This window comes from Bradysia coprophila, unplaced genomic scaffold (assembly GCF_014529535.1).
Source record: "Bradysia coprophila strain Holo2 unplaced genomic scaffold, BU_Bcop_v1 contig_151, whole genome shotgun sequence".
Classification (NCBI taxonomy): Eukaryota; Metazoa; Arthropoda; class Insecta; order Diptera; family Sciaridae; genus Bradysia; species Bradysia coprophila.
Window position 1 is genome coordinate 678,605 of NW_023503423.1, and position 20,090 is coordinate 698,694.

General features: G+C 40.3%; 1 protein-coding gene across 1 annotated transcript; it reads left to right on the forward strand.

Moving 5' to 3' along the window:
* Positions 1-829: 829 nt before the first annotated feature.
* LOC119074294 (bromodomain and WD repeat-containing protein 3) lies at positions 830-18,526 on the forward strand. Its single transcript, XM_037180310.1, has 18 exons — positions 830-1,002; positions 1,136-1,194; positions 1,280-1,309; positions 1,545-1,604; positions 7,285-7,531; positions 7,604-7,764; positions 7,825-8,156; positions 8,227-8,541; positions 8,634-8,733; positions 8,798-9,112; positions 9,179-9,708; positions 9,775-11,223; positions 11,298-11,426; positions 11,497-11,624; positions 11,690-11,841; positions 16,273-17,262; positions 17,323-17,524; positions 17,594-18,526. The coding sequence occupies exons 1-18, from the start codon at positions 960-962 to the stop codon at positions 18,400-18,402; spliced, it is 6,051 nt and encodes a 2,016-aa protein (XP_037036205.1). The 5' UTR covers positions 830-959; the 3' UTR covers positions 18,403-18,526.
* The last annotated feature ends 1,564 nt before the right edge of the window (positions 18,527-20,090 follow it).

The following is a 20,090-nucleotide window of genomic DNA, read 5'->3' on the forward strand; positions in this document are numbered from 1 at the left end:
AAATTTTACACCAAATTAGTTCAAACAAGCTGGCTTAGTTTTTCTCATCATCTGCCAAATAATTTTTACAAAAAAAAATTGACTGGAAACATCCAAAATTTTACCAAAAAAATCTGCGTCGAATGTGGCAGATAAATTTTCTTGCTGGTCTGTTCCTGAACATCTGCATATGTGAAAAATGACGAAAGTTAGAAATGGGTGGGTCAATTAGGGTTTTAGAGTTATTTCTTGAATAATTTACACAAAGGCACAGGTAGTTAATTACTGACCAGTGCCTTCATGTAGTTGATCACCAAAATGCAATTTAAGTGAAGGAGAACATATGAGTAGCTCGAACATTATTTACTTTTGTGTAAACGTTTCTTCTTACTGCGCGTTCTAAAAATCAAATGTAACACCAAGTAGATAATATAAGTAACCATTTCAGCGAAACAAAAGTTTTCATTGAACGCAAAAGTAACCATTTCAGCGATAAGGTCCATCGTACATCGTATCTGATTTTGATTCACTTTTACCATAATGCCAGAATATCGGAAAACAATGACATATCGAACCGCGATAATTTTGATTTTATTCCGACCGTTTCAATTTTATCGCTAAGATGTTTTCTGTCTTTCAAAACATTTCGCTAATTTAATTTATGGTATTGTTGGTAATGATGGTAATGCTATAAAAGGCATTGTACCGGTATTTGGACAGTTTGGATATGGAAATTCAACTTAACAAAAACAAACGAAAAATCTGCCAGTCGTTCGAAGTGTCACTGACGAGTGGTACACAGACACCACAGACACACACACGCATAACTGCCTTTTTTTGACAGTAGGCGACATCGAAACTTCGAAATTCTAAAAAATTTCTTTTTGCTAAATGGTGGAATCGTTTTAATATGCTTTCTGACAAAAAAATCCAATTTTCATTGTGTGTTTTCAACGAATGTCGTAAATAAATCCTATAAAATGGATGATAGAGAACAGATAATTAGTGCAAATGTAACACCTGGTACGTAATTGTGCTTGCTACCCATTTATTTATGAAATGAAAAACCGTCTCCGCGAAAGTTTTTTTTTTGTTCGTACAAAACACATCTGAATCTGTGACAATGGCGAATGAACAAATTTTTGTTTCGTTTCAGAATTGTACTTTTTAATAGCGAAATTTTTGGCCGACGGTCCACTTCGAAATGCATCTGAGGTGAGATTGACGAAGTCTATGAGTTTATTACCGTTTTTAATTGATTAAATACGATAAAAATGTGAAATTTGTGTGCATTTTGCAGGTTCTGATGCAAGAGTTGGATCGCTTAAAGGCAAGTGTTTTTCGTTTTTATATTCCAATGTTTACAAATATTCCTTTTCTATACGAATATATTTTAGTTGAACAATTTTCACATGTTTTGCACGTGTTCTTTGTATACATGTCAAATGATACTATAAACAAGTTCCTTGACCCTAGATCTCCGGATCATTCGAACTACTTACTATTGTCCCATCTCGCCCAGCCAATGGGTCCAACTTTGACGAACCTTTTTTTCCACATTACAGGTTTTTCCGAGAAGAATCGACTGGACGGGAGAGGAACATGAACAAACCTTTGCCGAATTGGTAAGTAATCAAAACAAGATTGATTGTGTTTACTATTGTACGATTCGGTCATAGTATTAATACAATGTACATTGAATGACGAATACGTTCCAAGTAACTCGTCTGGTTGTAAACGAAAATTCATATTTAAATTTCTGGTGCAATTTTTTTGTCGCAACTGGAAATTTTTTAATTGAGAGAATTGAAATTCGATTGGCGGTTTTTTTATGGGGAAAATAAGTTCAGAAGATTTTCGAAGCTATTGAATGAAGTGATATTGTCATGGCGGCCATATTTTTTTTTTACTTGTTTCAAGTGAATGAAAAAGAATCAACTCTTCAGGATTTTGGTGATTTGTTGACTTTTTTTTTACGTTTCTCGTACTTTTTATCAATGAGCAGGTGAAATTTTTGTTATGATTGATGACCTTGAATTTTTCAAAATTTCTTTTTTTTTTGAATAATTCTAAGACTTTCATAAAAATGAATTGTTGATGGGGATTGTAAAAAAAAGCAGATTTAAGATTTTAGAAGAAAAAAATTGGATTTCTCAACAAAAAATAAATAATTAGAAAATAAGCAAACAACTGGCCGTATACAATCTATCCGGCTGTGTGCGTTTTCCGATATGCGTTGTATCATTCATGAGTATAATAGACATAAAAATGAGAGAGCGATTTGACAAATAGTTTTTTGATTAACAAACAAAATATTCCATTCATCATCGTATCCGCAAACCGTTGGACCATCCAACTATTTAGAATATCAGAGCTTATCAATATGTTTGATAGACTCATCCCCCGTATTTTTAATGGTTGCATTATGCGACGCTTGTAACTGATATATTTTATTCGAGAAGACCGTGTTTATCGAGGATTTCTTTTTGATTCGGGGGGGAAATATGATTTTATTGTTTTCTTGAGAGAATTGAGAATATTGACGAGTCTTTGATGTGCAAACATTGTTGTCAATGGGATTTATACGTTACAATACAACGGCAGCCATATTGTCATATGGGTTCTTTTGTGTTGTGTTGTGATAAAATCTTTTTGAAAAAAAAAATATTTTCGGTAACTTGTTTACCGATTTTTTTTTTGTTCGATTGCTAATTAATTAAAAAAAAATTGGTCAACAAAAAATTAACCGAAAATTTTGAGAATTTTTTTTTTATCTCGATAATATTTTCCCTCTCCTTCCGATCGTTGCTGCAACAGAATATTCCGAGAATTATTTCCTCGAATTTTTAATTGCAACAAAAAAAAATGTAATTTTATTTGCCAATTTAAATGACAAACATTCCCGAAACCTCCGCATACATACTTTTCATGCAACAACTTTATTTCCTTCACTTATCATCTTCTCAGCTCTTCCGATCAAATGAACATTTTGTTCGCTTCGTTCCCTCTTTCTTTCTCTCTACTTACCTCTGTCTCTTTTCACTCCACCAACATTTGCATTCGGATAAAAAGGTCGACTACACTCGGCTGCTTCGATAATAACGTTGATACGTTACTCTAACATCAAACATAGTACTGTCGCGCATGAAAATGGTTTTCTTACTGTATTTTCCGTCGTGTGTATTGGTGTGGTTTTGTTGGTATTATATGTGGGACCGCCAAAGACTGTCCCAAGCCAGTTTGAAAAAGAGTGGAGGGAATGAAGTTTAACGAGGACGTAGCAGTAGATAAGATAGGATTAGATAAATCAATCTTAAGGTTGAATGAATCGTGAGCTGGAAGCCGAAAGAATTGGGGTTAAGGGACCAACGTTGAGGTGAAACAACACGATCAGGAAGCCAAAGGATAGAACGATCCCAGAATTCTTATTAGCTACTAGGTTAAGCTTTTAAAGGACGAATAACCTTTTGCTCAGATAGGTTCAAAAGAATGGGCAAAGCTTTATGGAAAAGAATGTTCAAAAAGAGTAACACTACCCCGTCGGGCACTGTGCACTTTGATAGGCACGGTGGTCCCGAAACGTGCAGAAATGTGCGGGTCAGAGCTCGAGGATTACCGGGGGCGAGCAAAGTAAAGCTTTCATACTCACCAACCCGCAGTAGCAAGCGTGGTGTTTTAATGCTAAAAACCTTCAAACGAAGCCATAACGAATTATACATTGCCACATATAATGCCAGAACATTGTCGTCAAGACAAAAAATGCAAGAAATGGAAGAAGAGCTAGAAAAGATAAAATGGGATGTTGTGGGAGTGAGCGAAGTGAGAAAACCTGGAGAGGAATGCCTGAAATTACAATCAGGGCATACATTCTTCTACCGAGGAAGTGACAGTCAGATGCTGATGCACGGTGTCGGATTGTTCATAAACAAGCGGTGGTCGGATCGCATAATTCACACGAAAAGCATATCCGATCGAGTGATATACGTAAGCCTGAAGATAAATAACAGATACAGTGTCAAATTAATTCAGGTTTACGCACCCACGTCCACCCATGATGACGAAGAAGTAGAAAGATTCTATGAAGATGTCGAGAAAGCTCTGGACGAAAACCCTTCACATTACCAATATCTAATCGGTGATTTCAATGCGAAGCTGGGAAAACGAGAAGAAGACTCCGAAGTTTCTGTTGGTAGTTTTAGCAACGACCAAAGAAATGAGCGTGGAAATACTTTACTCAACTTCTTACAGCAACACAATTTGTACGCAATGAATTCATTTTTTGCAGGAAAGCTTCAACGGAAATGGACTTGGGCTAGTGCAGATGGTGTAACGAAAAATGAGATCGATTACATCATAACTGGCTGTAAGTCAACCGTTAAGAACGTTACGGTCCTAAACAATTTTTCAACCGGTAGTGATCACCGAATGGTTCGTGCAAGAGTCACGTTAAATACCAGATTTCAAAGATCACAACTAGTTCAGAAAAGTGAAAGGATTGACGTACAACGGCTTTACACACAAAATGAAGAATTTGCTACGAAAATGACTGCCGAATTAGATAACGTCAACAATCAATGTGAAACATTGGACGAATTGAATACCAAAATCGTCGATACAATAATGGGTTTCATGAAATCCAAATGCAAATCCGTCCAAGGGAAAGAATCAAAACTCAGCAGAGAAACATTAGACCTGATCGCAAGCAGAGCAGAGTTGGTAAAAAACGGAGGACGAGATTCGGTGGAATACCGGAACCTGTCTAAAAGTATCAACAAAGCAAGGAGATCAGATCAAAGAAAATATAATGTCCAATTGGCTCAAAACATAATTGAAGCTAACTGCAATATGAAAGTCCTACGGAGAAAAATGACAAACGCCAAAAAAGAAATCTTCAAATTACGAGACAAAACAGGAACGATCCAAACGGATCGAAATGCGATATTAAACATTGCAACAGAATTTTATGAGAATTTGTTTTCTTCAGCAAGACAGAATCCAACGGAAGAAACCGAAGATAGACCAATAATAAGAAACGTGGGATCGGAGGATATGCCCGACATAACTGTTGATGAAGTCAAGGCCGCAGTAGCCGAGATGAAAAACAAAAAGTCTCCCGGAGAAGATGGTGTTCCAGTGGAAGCCATTAAACTAGGTGGAGACTCATTATTAAAGGCAATCACGGCTTTGTTTAATCAATGTCTCCAATGGGAAGAAGTACCAGAAGCCTGGGAAAATGCGGTAATTACATTGCTGCATAAAAAAGGAGACATAACAAAGCTGGAAAATTACCGACCCATAAGCCTATTGTCAACACTCTACAAGTTGTTTATGAAAATCATTACGAAGAGGAACACTAACAAGTTCGACTTCTACCAACCTGTTGAACAAGCTGCTTTCAGATCTGGTTTCAGCACAAACGACCATTTGCAGGTGATGAGAACGCTTATTGAGAAGTGTCGTGAATACAACATCGACATAGTCTTGCTATTCATAGACTTCGAAAAAGCTTTCGATTCAGTGGAAACATGGTCGATATTGGACGCATTAGACGAATGTAGAGTAGACTCAAGGTACTCCAACACAATTCGATATGTGTACAAAAATGCTACTTCATGTATAAAACTTCATAAGAGCACGGAGAAATTCAGAATTGGCCGAGGTGTAAGGCAGGGTGACACCATTTCACCGAAATTATTCACGGCGATTCTGCAGAGTATTTTTAGGAAGTTAAACTGGAGTAAAATGGGAATAAATATAAATGGAGAGTACCTGAGCAATCTCCGCTTCGCTGATGACATTGTACCGATAGCAGCGAATCTAGGTCAGGCTCAGCTTATGCTACAACAGTTAAGTGAAGAGGCGAGCAAAGTTGGCCTCAAGATGAACTTATCGAAAACAAAAGTCATGACCAACATCGGGGACGATAGAGAAATCAAAATTGGTGACACTGTCATTGAACGAGTCGACAGCTATGTATATCTAGGACATAAACTGAAGTTAGGTCTGGACAACCAAACTGCAGAAATAAGACGTAGGATTGGTCTTGCATGGGCAGCGTTCGGAAAACTCAGACTAATTTTCAAAAGCAAAATTAATAATAGTCTGAAACGCAAAGTTTTCGACACTTGTGTCCTTCCAGTGCTCACTTATGGAGCGGAAACGTTAACTTTAACAAAAGCATCCGAAGATAAATTGAGAGTGACACAAAGAGCCATGGAACGGAGTATGCTTGGAATAACACTCAGAGACAGAATGACGAATCAATGGATTCGACAACAAACCAGGATCGTTGATGTCATGGAAAGAATAGCATCTCTGAAATGGAGCTGGGCGGGACATATTGCAAGAAGGACAGACGAACGTTGGACCAAAAAGATCATGAACTGGCGACCATATAAAAGACGAGCTATAGGTAGACCACCAGAGAGATGGACAAACGGAATTAAGAATATTGCAGGTACAAACTGGCAGCAAATGGCAATGGATCGTACGAAATGGAAAGAAGTTGGAGAGGCCTACATCCAGCAGTGGATAGAAACAGGCTGAAAAAGAAGAAGAAGAAGATATGTGGGACAGAAGTGTTTAGGTATAAAAATTGACAATTCGGACATTGTTTGACCTCTTGTTTGCTGATGGAAATTATATATGGTTTCTTTCCAGGACGTTGGAAAGGTTAACCCGTTTTGTTTATGAACATTTTCAGTTTCAAACCTTCACATCAGAAATGTACACAACTGTATGCTCTTGTTAACGGCAAGCGTAGGGTAAATTGTAGTCATTAAGAGTCATATCGCCAAGACTTCAGGCGATTGAGGAACAAGCAGTCTCTGACAGGAGACTTCCTATGGGCGAATTGGGCAGATGCCCCATACGACTTCATGTCGCCCCATACGTTGCCCCACACGGTTTTCTTATTTCTTTTGTTTACCAAAATTTTGCCCCATACGACCAAAATAGAACTCTGCGCGACTGGTTTCTGATTTTAATGAGTGATAGCTCGTTGGATTCGTCTTTCAATCGATAATGAACGAACGAAGCGCAGCCATTGTGTTATAATGATGAACTCAAAAGTATGGGCAGTTCGTAGCTTTACACCTTTCTACTTTAGCCATTTAGAAAGGAATGATCAGCTGTTTTTGACAGCAACAACAAAATTGAGAGATAACCTCCGGACTAATGTAATATCACACAGCGAAATGAATAAGAAAATTATTTGACGTATGTCATAACGAATGAAGTAGTTGATTTGTGTCACATTTTCACTCGTAACCAGCCTGATAGACTAAATTTTCTACTCTTCAATAGGAACGCCAATTCTCTCATATTGGCCCGCTACACCTACTTGAAATATGCAAACGTGTACCAGCTCTGTTGGACAAAGAACTGGTGCCCAGCGTAAATGGCGTAACTTCCCTATTGGGAGCGGGACGCCAAAGTCTACTTCGAACAAAAGAAACAATCACAGCGCCCAAAGGTATCGTTGCACATTGTAGTCGAATACATGGCATGCCGGTGCTGGAGTCAATTAACAAAAAACCGGTGAACAATATCGGTAAGTCAGTCGGCGATGAATTGAAAGGCTTTGTGGTGAATGAGATGTGACTAACTTTCAAAATCTGTTTAGTCCAAGTATTGTATGGCAGAGAAAGTTCGGGCCCGATAACCCGGAAACTAGCTGTGCCTACAAAGTTTTACGGAAAATTGGACCTACTGCGACGATCGCTCGGACATTTGTCAGCCGTTTATTGTGTGTTGTTTGACCGATCGGGAAAGTACATAATTACGGTGAGTTTATGAAGGAATGGCTCGTAGCAGAAAGACAATGAAATTTTATGAACTACGCAGGGAGCCGATGATTTGCTGGTGAAACTTTGGAGTGCAATCGATGGTCGACTGTTAGCCACATTTCGTGGTGCATCGGCCGAAATCACCGACATTGCAGTAAATTTAGATAATACGTTGCTAGCAGCTGGTTCCTTAGATAGAATCTTACGTGTATGGGACATGCAAACCGGCGGACCCATAGCCGTTCTATCCGCACATACTGGCATGATCACATCGGTTAATTTTTGCCCATCACGAAATCGTGAATTAAAATATTTAGTCACAACCAGCACCGATGGTTCGGTGGCATTCTGGCAGTATTATACGCCACGAGGAGCTAAGTCATCATTTGCGTAAGTGTTTACCAATTCGTGTGTTTCGGACGCATTCAGTTCTGACCTTCATATCGCTTCGAATAAACAGCTCGAAGCCGATCCAATTTCTCGAAAAAATTCGTCCGGGACAAGCTCAGATGATCTGTGCGTCATTTTCACCGGGCGGCAAATTTCTGGCGGCAGGCTCTGCAGATCATCACGTTCGCGTGTATTTGATGGGTGAAGAGGGTCCGAAACGGATATTGGAAATCGAAGCGCATACGGATACGGTCGATTCGATACAATGGGCGCATCAGGGACTGAAATTTGTGTCCGGCGGCAAGGACGGAATTGCTTACATGTGGACTTTTGAATCTCAACAGTGGAAATCGATGAAACTGAGCATGACCGAACGATTGCCGGGGTAAGTGACGGGGAAAAAAATGGACCGTTTGTGCCGTACCCCTGACAAGCATTTGACAACCTAAATTCACTGTCTTGTCTTTGGACTTATAGGGAGAATGTGTCGGAAGACGATGCACGAAAGCTCAAAGTGACGATGGTTTCCTGGGACGCTAGCGATAAGTGGGTTATAACAGCTGTAAATGACTTTTCGGTAAGATAGAGTTTTGGTTGAACCATATGATCGCCGAACTAACCGTACATTCACTTTTCGCTAGATAAAAGTATGGAATTCAGCTACCGGAAAGCTTCACAAAGTAATGACTGGCCACACGGACGAACTATTCGTCCTCGAATCACATCCCATCGATCCGCACGTTTTGGTATCGGCAGGTCATGATGGTCAACTGTTCATCTGGGACATTATGGAGGGTCAATCAATAGCACACTTCGTTAATCACATTGATGGCCAGGGAAACGGAGGCATTTTCGATGCGAAATGGTCACCGGATGGATCGATGATAGCGGCTACCGATTCCCATGGACACATACTCATGTATGGTTTTGGGTCTGGCCATCCGAGACTCAAAATGGTGGGTTTGTTCGGCTATTCTGTTCAACAATTCGATAAAATCCCTTCTCTCTCGTTCATCCATCAGCTTCCGAAAGAATTGTTTTTCCACACCGACTATCGTCCGTTGATTCGAGATGTGAATCACTACGTCATGGATGAACAAACACAAACCACTCCGCACTTGATGCCCCCTCCATTTTTGGTTGATGTTGATGGCAATCCACATCCGCCATCGTTTCAACGTCTCGTTCCAGGCCGAGAAAACTGTACGACAGAGCAATTGGTGCCAAACATCACTATTGGCCCAGAAGGAGTTGAAGTTGTCGAGTCGCCGAATACTGTGTCGAATATCGATCGTTTAATTGCTGCTCTAGCTAATCGACAAGGGCCTGGACAAGCGCCAGATTCAAATAATGAACGTGATCAACAAGCCAATCGACCTTCAAACTCCCCTCGTGCAAATGGTCGCGTTGGTTCAGTTCGTCGATCGGGTGATGTTGAAGGTGTACGACAGAGTTCCGGCAATTGGCAGAGAGACGTGAACTTGAAATGGATTCGCCGAATATATGTTCAGCCGATGAGATATTCTCGTTTGCAGACGTTGCGTCAAAAGGTGTAAGTACCGGGAATGATATTGTGTCACCGGCTTTTGCTAAATCCTCGCTTGTCTGTACATTCCAGATACCATGCTGGGCTATTGGAGCAGGATATTTATCGTCGTGAAATGCGTCGTCGGCCCATGATGATTAATACATCGATAACAAGCTCGTCGTCGTTGCGATCGGCAAATAAAAATCGAAACAGTGGAAGAGGTCGAAGACCAGGCGCAAGTGTTACGCCAGCTTACCGAACGAGAGCCGTACGCGAACGTGAAGATATGGACGATGATGATCCGGACGTCATTGCATCGGCAAGTAGCGATTCAGATAATACGAGCGATGCTACAGCAGCAGAAGATCTGTCTGGATCGAGCAGCTCTTCAGATACAGAGAGTTCCGATTATTCGGACTGGGTTGGTACCGATCAAGCATTGGAGCCGCCAAAGCGATCGAAACGAAAGTCCGTGCAAAATCGATCACACTCACCGACCAATAGTGACATGAACCAAAACACTGAACGAACAGTCGGACGCAAGAAAGTTGTAATACCCGAAGGTGAAATACCGGAATCGTATCGACCACCGGAGTGGCTGTCCGAAGTTATCCCGAAGAAAACTCCTTACTATCCGCAAATGGGTGACGAAGTGGTTTACTTTCGGCAAGGACATCAACGGTATTTGGATGCGGTCCGATCGAAAAAGGTGTACAAGCTCAGCAACAATGTCGAACCCTGGGTTCAATTTGATTTGCGAGACAATGAAGTCGTTAAAGTCATTGGCATAAAATACGAAATTCGTCCGCCGCGTTTATGCTGCCTAAAGCTGGCACTCTTAAATAGTGATGGATCATTCACCGGCCAATCATTCTCCATCAAATATCACGATATGCCCGACGTGCTCGACTTCATAGTATTGCGGCAAACTTATGACACAGCCGTACAGCGATTATGGACAACTGGAGAACGCTTCCGGTGCATGATAGACGATGGCTGGTGGATGGGTGTCATTGAATCACGAACGCCGCTGTCACCGGATTTTCCACATTCACTGTTCATGTGCTTCCGAATCCGATGGGACAACGGTGAATACGAATTTATGAGTCCGTGGGACATGGAACCGATCGACAATAATCGAATACCGACCGAGGTCGGTGGAGCCGTTCCAGTGTTGCCGGAAGAATTACGAGCTACCTTATATCAGCCGCGTTCGGAGGAATGGCCACGTGGCGATCGAGACGCAACATGTCGTCGCATCATCAGCGGTTTGGAAGAAGTTATGGGACTGGCCATAGCCGATCCCTTTTTGGCGCCAGTCGATTTGAACATTTACCCGACCTATGCGTACGTTATTGAATATCCGATCGATTTGACGACGATTAAGGCGCGATTCGACAATCATTTCTATCGACGGTTAACGGCCGCTCAGTTCGATGTCCGATACTTGGCCACAAATGCGGAGAGATTCAATCAGAGCGGTAGTCACATCATAAAACACGCACGAATTATAACGGATCTGTGCTTACGAATCATCAAGTGAGTTGGGCATGCCATGCGGACTGTGTGTTCGATGTACGTTATTAACGGCCATTTTTCCTCAATTTGTTTAGAGATCAAAACATAGTCGACGTCGGAGCCGTTTACCACCAACTAATGGACACTTATGTAACTACCGATACAGACGGCGACAATGAAGCTGGCCCATCAATGCGTAATGCATCCTCGTCGGGAGCACGACGGTATGACGATATGTTCCTGCTGTGCAACGAATCATTTATGACTTCCCTGCTCTATGTCATATCTTTACAGGTCAACGCGACTACGACGTGCACCGGAAGTCGATTGGCGCGTTAAGTGTCGCGATGTTTTGGATGCAATCTGGCAGTCAAACGATTCGGAACCGTTCCGGGAACCGGTTGATTTGATCGAACATCCTGGTATGTCGATGGAGCCTTAAACATTTGAAAGCAATTGGATTTTCAATGGATTATCCATTTTACAGATTACCTGACCTCAATCGACACTCCAATGGATCTACGTACGGTTAAAGAAGAACTGCTAGGCGGTAATTACAAATCGGCCACTGATTTTGTAAAAGACATGAGACTGATCTTTACGAATTCTCGTAACTACAACACAAACAAACGATCTCGAGTGAGTAGCGACAGTTGTATTTCATTGGTTTTACGTACTACACTAGGCAAAAAAATTTAAAAATTTGTGTAATGTCCAGTGATATGTTGGCCCGACAACACACAATGCATCGGGTACAGTGCTCTGAATATAATGGTCTCCATTCCCCCAAATTGTCTACGGCAGTTGCTTGAAACAAATAATTGAAAATGTCCATGACACAGGTGTAGAGTTTCTGCTGATCATCGTCACCCAACGTTTCATTTAATATCGAAAGAAGACTAATTGAACTAACGTTAGATGGATTGATTAGTGATTTAGGAGACTTCTTCAATTGAGAAGCAGGAACCCACATCGAAAATCCCTTGTTCCCTACTCCCTCACCTTACTTCTTCTGTTAGGGAAATTTCCGTGTTTTCAATAAGAAGTCGTTGAGGAACTTGCCATCTAATGATGCACCATTTCAAGAATTTCTTTTTGAACCGATGACAATTCACCCAACCACCAGCCATTCCTAAGGTTGTAGCGAGAACAAAAAGATGCAGAGGTGGCAGGTTCAGAAGTATTTGCAATGCTCTTGTCGCTGTGGAACTAATAGCACTACGGTTATACATAGGCACGCTAGTCTCTGCAGTTTTTCCAGTGTTTCAACTGCATACGCAACTTTTAACCTCGACCACCAAACTAAGCTGTCACAGAATCTTCAACACTGACTAGCTACCAGTTAGCCTTTGAATTGTGGACTTTGGGGCTTTTCGGAGAATAAACACTTAATTTGGGCGTGCTGCCCGTTTAACTTTCTTATTTATTCTGACGCTTTTTCTAAGCTTCATCGATCGGTTTCATTTTAAACCGCAACTCTGCGATCGACATACTATCGGAGTTTCAACAAGAGTCACTAACGTTAGGTGAAATGGAGATGTTTCTTGGTAATCACAGAGGTATGTTTTATGCACAGAGCACTGCGCCCGATCTTTGACACAGTATGCAAAGCCATCACTGATCAACAAAAAAAAATCCTTGTCTGGTGATTCATATACTAAGTTCATCATCCCAAAGCAATACAAAAAGTTATTTACATTCATTGGATGTTCTATATCAAAGCTAATTTATCATTTCCATGCATGACCGGCTAGACAAAGTTGTTATTAATTCGAAATCTAACTAATAATTGTTTTCATCCACACTTTCGATTCAAAATTATAATTTCCCCAAATCCGACACACATTAAGACACACACCACCACTCACGAAACACACATTGGGTCGTTGTTATTTATCACAAAATTTTCTTTCTTTTTTGTGTTCATGCCTTCCTTTTCATTGAATAAAAAAAAACTCATTTGCAGGACAATCCGGTAAGACCTTTTTTCCAAAATTGAACAAAAAAGCTTAATTTATTAGTTAGTCATTGTTGAATGTCGCTTCCAATCATAATCACATATCAGCTGTTGCGTTGTTTTTGTTGTCGTCATACATTGGAGTAGACACGTCTATGTAGCATACTATTTGATTGCCATTTTTATTCCGGCCTTCCAGAACGAGCCATAAACCGTTCGACCTTTAAAAATAGTTATTTGTTAACCAAGAGGAGAAAATAGGAAGTTTCACGAAGAGCGAAAGTTGCGGCCAGAGCGAAGCGAGGTAAACACAACTTTTTTCATGCTTGTTCTTTGCGAAAATCCGCATTTTTGTCCACTTTAAAGAGATTGTTTCGGTATTCAGCCATTGAGAAAATGATCAATTTCTCATCCAATATGACTGAACCCGCCTCTCAGAATGACAACAAAACGCCATTTTCAGAACGCTTCATAGTGGACAAAATAAGAATTTTCGTATCGCTAGCATGAAATAGATATTTGTTAACCTAGGGAAGAAAAGTTGGAAATTTCATTTCAAATAGGATGCTGGACTTTCTTCCAGAAGTCAACACAACGTTTTTCACAACAAAGGCTTCCGAAGTTTCAGCTGAGGGGAGAAAATGACTATTTTCTCGCCTGCGTTATGAAAAATCTTTTTTTTGATTCTAAAAACGCAAATGCCAATTATGTGTACAAATCGGGAAATCGAACAACTGAGTGGAAATTGAATGTAGCGGAAAGATACACATTTTTTGTTGTCTGGAAATTTTGACTCGGATACCGAGAAGTAAGAATAATACCCGTTACTAGTTAAAAGAACAGGTCAGTTCTAAAAAATACAGGTCCAATATTTTAGCCTTCGGGACCAGAAAAACACATATTTAGCCCAATAACTCACAATCCCCAGAATCTGGCAGGCCTAGTAATGTAGTCATTCGTTTACCGAGGGCAGAAAATTTTAAAGTTTCGTTCGAGTTGGAATTTGGAATTTCCTATTTTCTCTCAGTGGCAACGTTTTTCATATGTCCGAGGTGTGATTTATCGTTTTTCTTCATGAAACAAAATAGTTATTTACGTATCTGTTGTGGACGGTATATTTTAGGCAATTTCGCGAATAGTAGCAGCCACTTTAGAAGCCATAAACAAAGTGACAGTTCAAGTGAGAAAAGTTTTATTTTCTCCCCACGACCACGAGATAGAAAGTACTGCACTTTTCTGATCATTCGATCAATCGTCAACAAAACGCAATTTTCTCATGGTCTGTTGACGGGAGTAGGGATGGTAGACGTTCGAAATTGTCGATAATATCAATCGAAAGAAATTATCGATAATTGATTAATCATATCGTTATCGATAATTTAATAATTATCGATAATTATCAAAATTTCGAAATTCGATAATTATCAAAATATCTATATTTTGATATTTATCTGAAAATGCATGATAATATACCGATATATCGGAATATAGCGATAAATATCGGAATTTCGGACCGATTCATCAAAGAAAGCACGGTCAATTGCTGACAGAGCGGAGAGGCATAAACATAATCATTATATGAAATTAAAGCAAAATTATTTATTCACTCCGCTTGCTTTCGAGACATTAGGTTGCATGGGTCCTGAAACGAAGAAATTTGTGGACAAATTGGGATCATTAATGAAAAAGGCAACTGGTGAGGTTAGATCAAAGGACTATCTTTTGCAACGAATTTCAATCGCTATCCAACGTGGAAACGCTGCCTGTATTTTGGGCACATTAGGGAAAAGCAGGATAGATGATTTTTATTTATTGTAAATTTAATTTTAGAAAAGATCGCTTTTTTACTGGCTGCGTCATTATTGTGAGCAGTCTTTTTTTGCGCATTTTCCTTTAATAAATTGAATCAAAATATCAATAATTATCGATTATCGATATTTTTTTGATAATTTTCGATAAAAAAGTCTATAATTATCGATTATCGATAATCGATAATTATCGATAATCATCGATAATCGAGAAAATTGGATAAATCGCACGGAATATGTATACCGTACGGTGTGTATCTTGGTCGGCTCGGAACAATTTTCTCCGTGTACACTACAGCTGCACAGATGTTTCGTTTTTTGTAATTAACCTTTTGGAACTGAACTAAATGAAATGAAACTAAATGGTCGGGTCAGAAAGTACAGCTATTTGTTCACTGATGGAAGAAGTGTAGGAAATTTCATTTCGAGGGTGCTGTTTGTGATTAGAGCGTAACAAGGGTCGCAACTAATCCGAGAAAGTGCAATTTCTAACTTTTACCCAAAGTTTCATCGGAGGGTCGAAAATTAAAACGTCGCTACGCTCTGCTCACAAACAATACCCTCAAAATACAATTTCCAACTTGTTTTCACTCGATAAACAAATAACTGTTGTCTGCTTACGTGTCTAAAAAATTGGAGTCTCAATGCTGGCAAACAGTACCTTCTTCATACGATTCATTTCTATACATCTCAGTGCAGAGCATTACGCTTTTCAGACAATATTCTGAGCCCCAGCAAAAAACAATCAGCTGAATTGTTCCTTCAGGCACCAACTACTTCTCTGGTGGGTTCAATGCCTTAGTTAGTAGTTACATATAACGATAGTTCATTGTTCTTCTTTGCGATAAATTGTCGCTTAAATAGTAATGTATGCAATCGTGTGTTTTTATCGCAAAAGATGAGATATTGCCGATCCGAGGCGAAGCCCACGTTAGCAGGCAGGGCCTGTTTTTGGGAATTTGAATTCTGGAAAATTCTTAAAATTCCGAAAAATTCTGGAAAGGTTCCGAAAAAATGTTCTCAGAATTTTCCGGGACTGTTTCAGAATTTTCCTGGACTTTTCTTAGAATTTTCCGGAATTTTTTTTAAAAAGAATTTTTCTGGACTTTCCAGAATTTTACGGGATTTGTGTGGAAATAAATTACCAAAAATAAGCCTGCTGCAGAACAACAATCTTACCAATTTTAAGAACGATATGAAAAACAAACGAAATCGAACTATGTCCCTTTCCTACGAATCATTTTTATCATAAGTTTGTCGCATCCAACGCCACACCAACGGCTCATAATCGCTTTTGTATTCCAGATCTACTCAATGACCTTACGTCTCAGCGGTTTGTTTGAAGACAAATTGGAGCAATTATTTTACAATTGGAAGTCAACAAAGCGACGGCCAGCGAAGAAAAAACCCAGTCCATCACAATCGCATCAACATCGACCCGGGCCTACAACTCGACGGTCTACTGCAACGCATGCAAATGGTAGTGTTGAAGAAGAGAGTGACGATGATGATGACGACGATGATGATCTTCCACTGCGGAACGGTCGAGCATCGAGACGAAACATACAACATACGACATCGAATGGGGTGTCGTCATCAGTCAATACTGAACCGGTTGCAGGTCCTAGTACATCACGTGGCCATACGCGAAAGTCTCGTGCCGATAGTGTAGACCAATTGCGTGAGACTAGTTCAAACAGCTCATCAAGTTCCAGTGATAGCGATGGTAGCGATAACGATAGTGATGATGAACCATCAATTCCAGTATCTGCGTTAGGTACACACCGTGTGCGGCGACGAAATTCGGATTCGGAGGCTAGCTATAAGCCGAATCGACGGATAACAAAGCCAAAGAGACGAAAGAAACGAAAAGGAGACAAGAAAGACAAGCGAAAGAAATCGAACGGAGGTGTAGGTCGACCAGGGCGTCCACCAAAGCAAAGAATCATACACAGTGATGAAGACTATGCTGTAAATAATCGAAATTCTGAATCACCAAAGAAATTGCCCGGTCGTCCGAAGCGCAGTCGACGAGCTCGTGAAAGTAGTAGTAGCTCCGATGGTGAGCTGAAGCGAAGAAAACAGAGAAAGCGAAGAGGTTACAACAGCGGCTCTGACAATAGCTGTACATTGAATAATTCGCAGCCAGTGGAACGAAATCCACTCGAAACTGATTCTGATGGTCAAGTGGTGCGATCAACTAGAGGCAGAAAAAAGAAAACATGGCCACGCGAGGCAGACAGTCAAGACGATCAGGATCATAATCAACGACATAGAGCGACTCAATCATCACAAGTATGCGAGCTAATTAGATTCTTATGATTGAGCAGACTGTTAACCATATTCTACTTACAGACCGTGCAAAGACGATATCCACAGCGAAAATTGTTGACTGACTCCGATAATAGTCCCGACGAACAAACCTCTTCCAGACGAACGAATACTTTCCGTCGTGACACTCGAAGTCGTGCATCGCAAGAAGAGAGCGACGACGATCAAACACTTAGCCAAGTGATCATGAACAGCAGTTTTCGGTCTCGATCACGTCGTAGCTTCGGTAAGAGCTCTATCTCCTGCAACTGAAATTCAATTCCTATCGCTCACCATTTTCATTCTCTCTTTTCAGTTACCGAGCCCGCCACAAATGGTATCTCGTCACGAATTGTTACAAGACAACAAATGCCTACCTCAAGTCAACGTTCAGTCACAACAACGCATGAAGTAATACCAGTGCGCCTGCAGCGTTCCTCCGTCCAAGAGGATCACAATTACGACGAACCGGGACCATCATCACGCTACACTCGTCGAAATAATGTGACATTATCCAGACATCAGCGAAATGCCGATGAGCTTGACTGTCCCACTACTCAACGAACTGAAATGCATCGCATTATACCAGCTCAATCGAGCATTTCCGGCCGACTCAGGCAACGTATGGTACCTGCTGTCACTAGTACATTGCCATCGTCTAGTTCGCGAACGCCAAGAACGGTTCGGTTACCGGAACGAATCAATGAAGATGACGATGCCAATGACGACGATGAAAGCGATCCAGAAGACGATAAACCGTTAAGCCAGACACGAACTGCGTCCGGCCTACCGATGCGAAATCGATCATTCTGCGACGATGAATACTTACCCGGTCAGCCGTCAACGTCGAAGTCGTCACGCAGCACCCGTGCATTGAAGCGGCAATACTACAATGAGGACACCGATGAAGAGACACAAAATGGTAACAATCCGAGTGCAAAGCGAAGACTGCAAACATCCAGTGAAACGCCACTGCGTGCTTCACAATCGAACAATGCCACTGCAACGACTACGACGAGTCAATTTGAGTCGGATAACAGTGAAGATGAGCTGCCGCTCAGTGTAAGTAGCCGTGGCCGAATACGAAAAATTAATCCGAAAGCGCGAGGCCTTTTCCGCGAATAGAACCGTATATGTTCTGACCACTTTAACCAGCTGAAATTATCGTGATTGTTGATAGAAAGGAAAATTGTTTTCTTTTTCCCCCGATTTAAGTTATTTTGCGTTTAATGTGTCATTTTTCTCTGATAAAAAGATGAATTTTCCAAAAAAAAAGAGAGAACGTGGATCCTTCCACTGTGGTTTTGTTAAATAAAATGGAGAGCAAACCGAAATCAAGATGAAATTTATGAAATAAAGATAAGTTCTTAATAAACAGTTCTGTAAATAATTTGCTTCCCATCACTGTGACTGGAGTGCCGAAGAAGTGATCGTGATTCAGTTACCTAGGCCCTGAAATTCTAAGCCCTTGAAAAATGTTACCGTTCCATCTATTCCTCACTTCTGGCTGTAACTGGCTGGTAAGTATGTTACCAAACGTATCTTGTCGGATAGCTTAGCTGACAAAAAAAAGAGTTGAAAATCGTACCTGTTCAGGTAGCTTTGTTTACAGGTTATCTGTGTTACAGTTGCAGTAGTACTATGGAGAACTACTGCTGTGGCAGCTATTGTATCTGGAGACAAAGTAAGCTGCAACAGGTAAGATTTTCAAGTCTTTCTTTGTCAGTGTAAAATCCATATTTCTCTATGAGACAGGTAAGGGTAGGATTAACCGGAAATAAGGGAAATAACAGAAAATTTGCGACTAGAAATCGGGAAATGAACGACCAAAAATTGGGACGTGAACAAAAATCGAAAAAAAAAACACAAAATCGGGAAATGGCGAAAAATGGACAAAAACCGGAGATCGAGAATGACCAAAAATCGGGAAAATCGAGATCGAGAATTGATTGAAAAACTAGAAAATAAGTACATTTTCATTCACACAAAAAATTCGCTCGCTCCGCTCCCGCGATTCTGATGTTTGCCAGCACTTATCGAGAAATTATGATGAAATGATGCTAAACCTTAACCTTAGCATAGGTATGTTGCTTCAGTAAGATTGAAAATAAATATTCTTTACCGGGAAATCCCAGCATTTTTACCAAGCCGCAATATTATTACCGAGAAATTTGGTCGAATTTTAGTGGATACCGGTAGAAATCGGGAAATCGGATTTGGATACCGGGTAAAATTAGCACATTTCGTAGTACAAAATTCGTACCTAGGACTTAAAGTCTTTTTCAGCGTGTGAGAGGTTTCCAGAACGAGTCGCACAATTTTGATCCACAAGCACAAGCTTCTGAGAATTTTAGAAAAAAAAAATTTGGCTCTTAGGGACCTATTTCGGTTAGGTATGTTTTCAAAACAATCCCTCACAAGCCCTTATTTGCAAAAATCAGTTTTTAGCAAACAGTTTTTAATGAAATTTTATAATGTTTTCCCACTTTTTAATCATTTTTAGAGTGTTTTTCTCGCTGATTTCTAACCTTTAATTTTTTCTTATTAGATCTCGACCATTCCAAAGAACCAAAATGGACTAGTTTTAGATGAGTTTATCCTTACACAATTGTATCATTCACTTCACAGTGTATTTCAACGTCCCACAGTGTTCAAAACCGTTATTTCCACTATCATAAATCTATTTTTCACATCAGAATGTCACTTTGCGACCCCTTTATGTACCTAATTACCCTAACTTTCGAAAAATCAAGAATTTTTTTTCTTCGTTTTTTGGGTTTTAAAGCCCATTTTCCCCTTGAGGGGTTTCTAAA